Raw genomic sequence first — 10,379 nt, 5'->3', positions numbered from 1 at the left:
GTGTGTGTGTGTACGTGGGCGTGTGTGTGTGTACGTGGGCGTGTGTGTGTGTACGTGGGGCGTGTGTGTGTGTACGTGGGCGTGTGTACGTGGGCGTGTGTGTATGTACGTGGGCATGTGTGTGTGTACGTGGGCGTGTGTGTGTGTGGTGTGTGTGTGTGTGTACGTGGGCGTGTGTGTGTGTGTACGTGGGCGTGTGTGTGTGTGTGTGTGTAAATGGGTCACAGTTTAATTAGACTTGTTTTGTCTTTGTAGAACGGAGTGGTGCACAGGGATTTAAAACTGGAAAACGTGCTGCTGGATGAAAACTGTAATATCAAGGTAAGACCTTTGACCCCGTAGAGATGTCCATCTCTTGTCTTTCATATGCTGTATTTCAACACAGCATCTTAGCGATAGGAACAGTCTCTTTACAGGTGCAATCAGGGATCTGCGAGTCTTATCCAAGGGTCATTTAACGTTGATTGTCATGCTCTTCGCTCCTCCAGATTGCTGACTTTGGTCTGTCCAACCTTTACCACAAAGACGAGCTCCTTCAGACGTTCTGTGGCAGCCCTCTGTACGCCTCACCAGAGATCGTCAACGGCAGGCCCTACCATGGTCCAGAGGTACACACACACACACACACACACACACACACACGGTAAGACACGAATAGCCCACATGGCAGTGAACAAGGGAAATCCTTCTCTTCACTTCTGATCTGTGTCATTCTGAAACCCAGAGAGTCTTATTTCAGACCTGCTGGACTGATCCTGCTGTACATCATACTCTCTCTGAGGCTCATGGAAATAAGACACAAATCTAAACTCCCGGGTTCTCACCAGTGGAAAATCCCCAGAACAAATTCCCTATAACAGTTGGATAAGGGAAACACTGAAGGGAACCCCCATCCCAAAAAGTGCTCTTGCTCCTCTGGGTTTGTCCTTAAGCTGACAAGTGAAGGTAGTGAACACCCATTCCTGTCTTGGAGGAAGTTTACTCACACACACACACACACACACACACACACACACACACACACACACACACACACACACACATCCTGTCAGGCCCAGCCAGCCAGGCTTCACAGCCACTTCCCCAACAGCCAGCCCAGGTCAGCTCACTCATCTGAAAGGAGTCTCAACATGTTACCAAACATAGACCCAGAATGACTATGACTCCAGGAGTCCCATCATTTCATGAGACATTAGGAGCCGCCCCTCTCCACCCTACAGTAAATCTGACATAATGACCCCTACACCAGCTGACCCTGTCACCCCTCCTCTACTCCCATCTCCTTTAGCTTCCTGAGAAAAGCCTTTCCTCGGTTTGACACAGCTGGTCAAAGAGGCCGAGACCGACAGAGTCCAAGCCAACAATCACAGCTCTATATTCACGCACGCACGCACACACGCAACCACTGAGGTTATGGAGTCAGGGGAGTAGACTTCCCCAGAGACTAATCGTCCATTGTTTCCCAGCTAGCTGTGATTTACAGAACACTGTGATTCCTGGAGATTATCTCAGCTAATCAGAGAATACGGCCCGTGTCCCAAATTAAACCATGTTCTCTATGAGCCCTGGTCACTACATAGGGAATATGCTGTCATTTGGGCCGAAGCCTAAGGTCTATACCTCAGAGCCAAAGGCAACCTCATCAGAACAGAACCCAATCACTTAAGTCACAGACCTTGACATGGCTTTTACAACAGCAATCAGTGTGCAAAGAACGGAGTGTTTGGAGAAGATACAGAATCTTGTTATTCTTTCTGTTAAAACACATTAAAGGGCCATTATCTTAGCCAGCAGACGGGTGTGAAAACAGTAGGAAGTATAACCATGACAAACCAACAGTAGTAAATCAGCAGCCTTGAGGTCTGTGTGCTACTGAGGCCACCATACAAGAACGCTATGGACAGTATTGTAACTACCAGCGTGTTGTGTTTCCAGGTAGACAGTAGTGTTTCCAGGTCGACAGTATTGTAACTACCAGCGTGTTGTGTTTCCAGGTAGACAGTAGTGTTTCCAGGTAGACAGTAGTGTTTCCAGGTAGACAGTAGTGTTTCCAGGTAGACAGTAGTGTTTCCAGGTAGACAGTAGTGTTTCCAGGTAGACAGTAGTGTTTCCAGGTCGACAGTATTGTAACTACCAGCGTGTTGTGTTTCCAGGTAGACAGTAGTGTTTCCAGGTAGACAGTATTGTAACTACCAGCGTGTTGTGTTTCCAGGTAGACAGTAGTGTTTCCAGGTAGACAGTATTGTAACTACCAGTGTGTTGTGTTTCCAGGTAGACAGTTGGGCCCTGGGAGTTCTTCTCTACACCCTGGTCTATGGGGACCATGCCCTTCGATGGGGAAGACCACAATAAACTCATCCGCCAGATCACCAACGGAGAGTACAGGGAACCTACACAGTCCTCAGGTACTAGTTTAACTCTGTTGCTGTGTCCTCTTTCTTTCTCGCGCTGTAGCTGTCTTCTCTCTCTTTCTGTAGCTGTCTCCTCTCTCTCTTTCTGTAGCTGTCTCCTCTCTCTTTCTGTAGCTGTCTCCTCTCTCTCTCCCTCTCTCTGTAGCTGTCTCCTCTTTCTTTCTTTCTCTGTAGCTCTCTCCTCTTTCTATCTCTCTCTGTAGCTGTCTCCTCTCTCTCTCTCTATAGCTGTCTCTTCTTTCTATCTCTCTCTGTAGCTGTCTCCTCTTTCTTTCTCTCTCTGTAGCTGTCTCCTCTTTCTTTCTCTCTCTGTAGCTGTCTCCTCTTTCTATCTCTCTGTAGTGGTCTCCTCTTTCTCTCTCTCTCTCTGTAGCTGTCTCCTCTTTCTTTCTGTAGCTGTCTCTTCTTTCTTTCTCTCTCTGTAACTGTCTCCTCTCTCTGTAGCTGTCTCCGCTCTGTCTCGCTCTGTAGCTGTCTCCGCTCTGTAGCTATCTCCTCTCTCTCTCTCTCTCTCTCTGCAGCTCTCTTCTTTCTCTCTAGCTGTCTCCTCTCTCTTTTTGTAGCTTTCTCCCCTCTCTCTCTGTAGCTGTCTCCTATCTTTTTGTAGCTGTCTCCCCTCGCTCTCTGTAGCTGTCTCCTCTTTCTCTCTCTCTCTGTAGCGGTCTCCTCTTTCTTTCTGTAGCTGTCTCCTCTCTCTCGCTCTGTAGCTATCTCCTCTCTCTCTCTGTAGCTCTCTCCTCTCTCTCTAGCTGTCTCCTCTCTCTTTTTGTAGCTGTCTCCCCTCTCTCTCTGTAGCTGTCTCCTCTCTCTCTCTCTTTAGCTGTCTCCTCTCGCTCTCTGTGTAGCTGTCTCCTCTCTTTTTGTAGCTGTCTCCCCTCTCTCTCTGTAGCTGTCTCCTCTCTCTCTCTCTCTTTAGCTGTCTCCCTTCTCTCTCTCTTCAGCTGTCTTCCCTCTCTGTAACTGTCTCCTCTCTCTCTCTTTAGCTATCTCCTCTCTCTCTCTCTGTGTAGCTGTCTCCTCTCTCTTTCTCTCTGTTTGTCTCCTCTCTCTCCTCACTGTCTCCTCTCTCTCTCTCTCTCTTTAGCTGTCTCCTCTCTCTCTCTCTTTAGCTGTCTCCCTTCTCTCTCTCTTCAGCTGTCTTCCCTCTCTGTAGCTGTCTCCTCTCTCCGTAGCTGTCTCCTCTCTCTCTCTCTGTAGCTGTCTCCTCTCTCTCTCTCTGTAGCTGTCTCCTCTCTCTCTCTCTGTAGCTGTCTCCTCTCTCTCTCTCTCTCTGTAGCTGTCTCCTCCCTCTCTCTGTAACTGTCTCCTCTCTCTCTCTGTCTGTTAAATAATGCCATAGATTGTTGCTAAAGTCTCTGTCCGCCTCACCTTCCACTCTCTCCCAGATGCTCGTGGTCTGATCCGCTGGATGTTGATGGTTAATCCGGAGCGTCGAGCCACGGTGGAAGACATCGCCAACCACTGGTGGGTCAATTGGGGCTGGAAGACCACTGTGTGTGACTGTGACATCCAGAAGGACAACAGTGGCTGCATCTCTTCTCCAACGCTAGCACGCTTTATCGACTGGCAGAACCGCACCACAGAGTCACCCAGGGTGGCGCTGGTCAAGCCTCCCCGCTCGGAACACCCCGCCGTACCCCCCCATGCTGGCCGCCAGCGCCTGAGGAAGTCCAGGAAGGAGAATGATAGCGGAGCGCTCCACCATCACACCGCGTGGGAAGACAAAGACAAACCAGGACTGAAGAGACCCAAGGGGATCCTGAAGATGCATGTGTCTGAGCAGAGGTCCCACAGCCTGGGGAGATCGAGCTGAGTCGCTCCCTGCACTTCCACGAGGGAAGGGAGCTGCTCTCCAGCCCCGAGAGAGATGAGGAGGAGGACGATGATCAGGATCGCCTGGGGGTCTCGCCGGCCAAGATGGTGCCCACCCTCCCCAAGAAGGGCATCCTGAAGAACAACCAGCAGCGGGAGTCTGGCTACTACTCCTCCCCGGAGCGCAGTGAGTCCTCTGAACTGCTAGGGGGCAGCACCTCCATGGCCCCACCCGCCAGCTCACCAACAAAGAGGTCCATGGGGAGAAAGGGCATATTGAAGCGTAATGGGAAGTACGGCAACTCCACTTCCTTCCACAGTGGCTTGTCCAATATGAGCTTCCACGGAGAGACTCCGGGGGACTCGGGCCTCTCTCGCAGCCAGAGTAAACCCTCCAGTATTGTCTGTGAGGAGATGGGTCTCTCCAGTGTTCCCCCCTTAATGGGAATGGATTGGTCTCCCTCGTCCCCGCAGCCACACGTCAGGGCCTGTATGTCGGCTGAGGATCTACTCCAGCTGGCAGGCTTCAGACGGGGCCTCCAGACGGCTGCAGGGGGGCTCCATGGGGGGAAGGTGGGGACCCGAGGGACACCAGGGTCTCCTGGTGACGACGGCAGCTTCTCTCTGCTAGGGGACATGGATGATATGACCCAGGTCTACCAACACACCCTGGACATCAGCAGCAATCTGACCTAGAGGAGGTGGAGTTGGGAGTTTGGAAGGGAAGGGACATGGGAAGGACAGACACACACTTGAACCCTCATTTCTGGGTTTAGGACTGGCCAGGTGTGTTGTGAACTGGGCATCCCAGCCACCTTAATGTACTGAATCTACCCTCTCAGAGACAGTGCTGCTGTAAATCTTTATATGTTCAATAGAGCTAAATAAATATTGTGTTGTATGTCATTCAGAGTCACAAACCATGCTGTGGTGAAGCTCAATGTAATAGACAGTCAGGACTACTGTTCATGTTATCTCAATGTAATAGACAGTTAGGACTACTCAATGTAATAGACAGTCAGGACTACTGTTCATGTTATCTCAATGTAATAGACAGTTAGGACTACTGTTCATGTTATCTCAATGTAATAGACAGTTAGGACTACTGTTCATTTTATCTCAATGTAATAGACAGTTAGGACTACTGTTCATGTTATCTCAATGTAACAGACAGTTAGGACGACTCTCAATGTAACAGACAGTTAGGACTACTGTTCATGTTATCTCAATGTAACAGACAGTTAGGACTACTGTTCATGTTATCTCAATGTAATAGACAGTTAGGACTACTGTTCATGTTATCTCAATGTAACAGACAGTCAGGACTACTGTTCATGTTATCTCAATGTAACAGACAGTTAGGACTACTGTTCATGTTATCTCAATGTAACAGACAGTCAGGACTACTGTTCATGTTATCTCAATGTAACAGACAGTTAGGACTACTGTTCATGTTATCTCAATGTAACAGACAGTTAGGACTACTGTTCATGTTATCTCAATGTAACAGACAGTTAGGACTACTGTTCATGTTATCTCAATGTAATAGACAGTTAGGACTACTGTTCATGTTATCTCAATGTAACAGACAGTCAGGACTACTGTTCATGTTATCTCAATGTAACAGACAGTTAGGACTACTGTTCATGTTATCTCAATGTAACAGACAGTCAGGACTACTGTTCATGTTATCTCAATGTAACAGACAGTTAGGACTACTGTTCATGTTATCTCAATGTAACAGACAGTCAGGACTACTGTTCATGTTATCTCAATGTAACAGACAGTTAGGACTACTGTTCATGTTATCTCAATGTAACAGACAGTTAGGACTACTGTTCATGTTATCTCAATGTAACAGACAGTTAGGACTACTGTTCATGTTATCTCAATGTAACAGACAGTCAGGACTACTGTTCATGTTATCTCAATGTAACAGACAGTTAGGACTACTGTTCATGTTATCTCAACGTAACAGACAGTTAGGACTACTGTTCATGTTATCTCAATGTAACAGACAGTTAGGACTACTGTTCATGTTATCTCAATGTAATAGACAGTTAGGACTACTGTTCATGTTATCTCAATGTAACAGACAGTTAGGACTACTGTTCATGTTATCTCAATGTAACAGACAGTTAGGACTACTGTTCATGTTATCTCAATGTAACAGACAGTTAGGACTACTGTTCATGTTATCTCAATGTAATAGACAGTTAGGACTACTGTTCATGTTATCTCAATGTAACAGACAGTTAGGACTACTGTTCATGTTATCTCAATGTAACAGACAGTTAGGACTACTGTTCATGTTATCTCAATGTAACAGACAGTTAGGACTACTGTTCATGTTATCTCAATGTAACAGACAGTTAGGACTACTGTTCATGTTATCTCAATGTAACAGACAGTTAGGACTACTGTTCATGTTGTCTCAATGTAACAGACAGTTAGGACTACTCTCAATGTAACAGACAGTTAGGACTACTGTTCATGTTATCTCAATGTAACAGACAGTTAGGACTACTGTTCATGTTATCTCAATGTAACAGACAGTTAGGACTACTGTTCATGTTATCTCAACCTAATGATAACAGACAGTTAGGACTACTGTTCATGTTATCTCAATGTAACAGACAGTTAGGACTACTGTTCATGTTATCTCAACCTAATGATAACAGACAGTTAGGACTACTGTTCATGTTATCTCAATGTAACAGACAGTTAGGACTACTGTTCATGTTATCTCAATGTAACAGACAGTTAGGACTACTGTTCATGTTATCTCAATGTAACAGACAGTTAGGACTACTGTTCATGTTATCTCAACCTAATGATAACAGACAGTTAGGACTACTGTTCATGTTATCTCAATGTAACAGACAGTCAGGACTACTGTTCATGTTATCTCAATGTAATAGACAGTTAGGACTACTGTTCATGTTATCTCAACCTAATGATAACAGACAGTTAGGACTACTGTTCATGTTATCTCAATGTAATAGACAGTTAGGACTACTGTTCATGTTATCTCAACCTAATGATAACAGACAGTTAGGACTACTGTTCATGTTATCTCAACCTAATGATAACAGACAGTTAGGACTACTGTTCATGTTATCTCAACCTAATGATAACCGTGTGTTATCTATTTATATTGTGGAAACAGACATATATTGCCTGCGTGTTTTGGTCATTTCAAGACGTACTGAGGTGTATGTACCCTTCAAGGAATGGTACTGTATAATAGTACTGCTTGATTGAATTGACATGAATGTGTCCTAATCCAGCAGGACATCTATTGTTCAGTATCACAGTGGGAAGGTTGAAGAGCAAACCGTGTGTATTGCTATAAGTCTACTGTATGGGCCGTCCACAGGAAGTGCCTTTATTAGTGCTATGTTATCATGTACTGTATTTCCTGAAGGTTTATGGAGGAACAGATAGATAACCAACCAAACTCACCACATGAGACACAACTATAGGGAGGCGATTCACAGAGCTGTGACCACGCAGTCTCCCGAGTCGAAACAACTAGGACTTGTTCATGTTCGTAACCATTTGGTTTCACAGTAGAACTGTCGTTGTTTTAGAAAGGGGACTGAAAGACAGAACGACTGAAATAACAGAAGAAGGGTGGGTAGAGACGTGGAGTCAAAACTTCACAGAGTTGTCGCTACAAGCCCTCCAGTCTACAGGACTAGCTCATGTGTAGGCCATATGTAAATGAACTGTCGTTGTTTAGAAAGAGAAATACTGAAAAAACAAGGGGTAGATAGACGTGAGTCAGTGGGAGGGGTTAATGGGTTGGTTGTAGAGGTCTTGTTTGTGGAGGGAAGTTGGTGCTGGCCAGGGCTGTTACACCTCTTCCTCCCCAGACTGAAGACTCAGAGTGGAGAGAGAAAAGAGGGGGTTGAGAGAGAGAGAGGGCTGAGAGAGAGGGCTGAGAGAGAGAGAGAGAGAGGGGGCTGAGAGAGGAGAGATGATAGACAGTAGCTTAGTGTAGCTGGGAAAAGAAAGGGGGAGTAGAGAGAGAGAAAGGTTGAGTGAAAAAGGTAAAATGGAGAGAATGTTTGGAAGGGTGAAGGGAATTATGTTTCAGCTGACCAAATAAGTTAAGCTTTAAGTTGGGAAGATACACAGTTCAACACATTGCAGCTGAAAGTCATTAGTCACTGTATCTGAAAGTCATTACAGTCACTGTAGCTGAAAGTCATTACAGTCACTGTAGCTGAAAGTCATTACAGTCACTGTAGCTGAAAGTCATTACAGTCACTGTAGCTGAAAGTCATTACAGTCACTGTAGCTGAAAGTCATTACAGTCACTAAAGCTGAAAGTCATTACAGTCACTGTAGCTGGTACTATACATCCTTGGTAGAACAGCAGTGTGTTAGCTGACTGTGAGTGTTACATATAGATGGCCTTCTCTCTCTACAGTCTGTGTGCTGCTGGACCAGTTATATGTGCTCTATGAAGCGTGGCTTGGTGAGAGGGCATAACCTTCAGTACCATTCTAGAACAGAAATAACCCAGGCAATTATATGTTTCAGTGTGTTTGAGATTCTCAAACACCACACGGTTGTTTAAATGTCTGGGTTTGTGTCCCAAATGGCACCCTATTGGTTACTTTTGAACGCAGTTCTATGGGCCCTTTGTGAAAAGGAGTGCACTACATAGGGAATAGGTTGCCATTTGGGACACAGACCCAGACATTTAAACAATCGGGCGGTGTCCGAGAAACCCAAACAGACTGAAATTAGTGTTACTGATATTAGTGTTGAGAAATCAATGGAGCACCACTGTGGAAATGTCACATATGCCAACGGATAGCTCATCAAAATAAATAAAAATCAGCCAATGAATGATTCTGAAAGGTCAGGGGTCTTTATGGCTCAGGGCCCAGGGTGTTACCATAACAACCAACAGTCTTGTTAAGTATTGTATGGACTGAAATTGTATTTTTTAACTGGATTTTACAGCGCAGAAAAATGATACTATGTTAGTATTTTCATAGGATTTGTTTTGAATCATGCTTCTGTTTTTGATTTTTCCAAAATATAGAAACATTGTATGGTTTTATTTTATGGGCAGAGGATGTGTACCAGGTCTGCCTTAATAACTGGAAGGGGACCTGCCTCCTATGAAAACAGGGTTAGCGGTATGTGTGTGTATAAGGGACTGAAGAGGTTAAAGTTCAACAACAGTAAAGAACAAGTTGTAAACACAAGTGATTCTCTGGGAGTCGTAAGACTGAAAACACACACACGCACGTGCCTGCGCGCACACACACACACACACACACAGCTATGTAGAATGTAATGGAAAAGAAAGGGGTGGCATCACGTCTCAACAGGTCTAAGAGCCCCCAAGCTGTCCTCTGCCTAACTAGACTAAACAGATGTTAGCCTACATCTGTTTGTTACAATAGGTCATATAACTACAGGACAACTAGATATTATCTTATGATGAAGTATTATAATGTTATTTAAGCTTTATTTTGCTGCTGTCTATTAATAGTGAAGTTATTACTGTTACTATAGTTACTATCTGGTTATAGATGGTTCAACCTGGATCGTGCTTTTGTTTGTTACCATCACAGATGTGCTGTTCTGGTTTTTATAAAAAACTGTTTCAGATTGTGTAATAGCGTTGTTCTCTACTACGTATTACAGTGGGAAATCATGTATGTAGTCAGGAGAGTGAGGAAACCACAGATTCTCACAATATCTTCTTTCTGAATCATCTCAAATAAACAGCTCCATTTCAGTCTCTTGTCGTCTCTGGTGTGTGTTCTTGCGTGCGTCTATTAAAGTCTTCCCATGCTGACTCTAGTAAAAGTCTCCCTCAGCAAAGGAAAATAAGTACTCCATGTCCCTTGTTCTCCATGTTCCTCTTACACTACCTAGTTGTCAAAACAACCGTATTATAGCTGCAGGCTTTGTTTTCTCTGACAGCCAGCAGGAAGAAGACATGTCACAGACCAGACCAGGCCAGTCCATATTTCTCACTGAGGTTGTTGAGAAGATAAAGGAGAAGGAGGGGTATTTAACACAGGAGGAATAGGTGTTGGCTACAGTATGTAATTTAACACAGGAGGAATAAGGTGTTGGCTACAGTATGTAATTTAACACAGGAGGAATAAGGTGTTGGCTACA

General features: G+C 45.0%; 2 protein-coding genes across 2 annotated transcripts; both read left to right on the top strand.

Annotated features, from left to right (window-relative positions):
• Window positions 1–255: 255 nt before the first annotated feature.
• Window positions 256–4,212, top strand: LOC116362122 (NUAK family SNF1-like kinase 1; the record flags this gene model as incomplete). Its single annotated transcript, XM_031816423.1, is given in 5 exon segments — window positions 256–321; window positions 489–608; window positions 2,272–2,316; window positions 2,318–2,405; window positions 3,797–4,212. Coding segments are annotated over 5 exon segments (735 nt in total), but the record flags the coding sequence as incomplete, so codon positions are not given.
• A 3-nt stretch (window positions 4,213–4,215) lies between these two features.
• Window positions 4,216–5,344, top strand: LOC116362121 (NUAK family SNF1-like kinase 1). Its single transcript, XM_031816422.1, has one exon. The coding sequence runs from the start codon at window positions 4,329–4,331 to the stop codon at window positions 4,917–4,919; it is 591 nt and encodes a 196-aa protein (XP_031672282.1). The 5' UTR covers window positions 4,216–4,328; the 3' UTR covers window positions 4,920–5,344.
• Window positions 5,345–10,379: the final 5,035 nt, after the last annotated feature.

The sequence above is a fragment of the Oncorhynchus kisutch genome, unplaced genomic scaffold (genome assembly GCF_002021735.2).
Source record: "Oncorhynchus kisutch isolate 150728-3 unplaced genomic scaffold, Okis_V2 scaffold793, whole genome shotgun sequence".
Lineage (NCBI taxonomy): Eukaryota > Metazoa > Chordata > Actinopteri > Salmoniformes > Salmonidae > Oncorhynchus > Oncorhynchus kisutch.
Note: the sequence above shows the minus strand (reverse complement) of the source record. Positions and strands in the feature narration are given on the sequence as shown.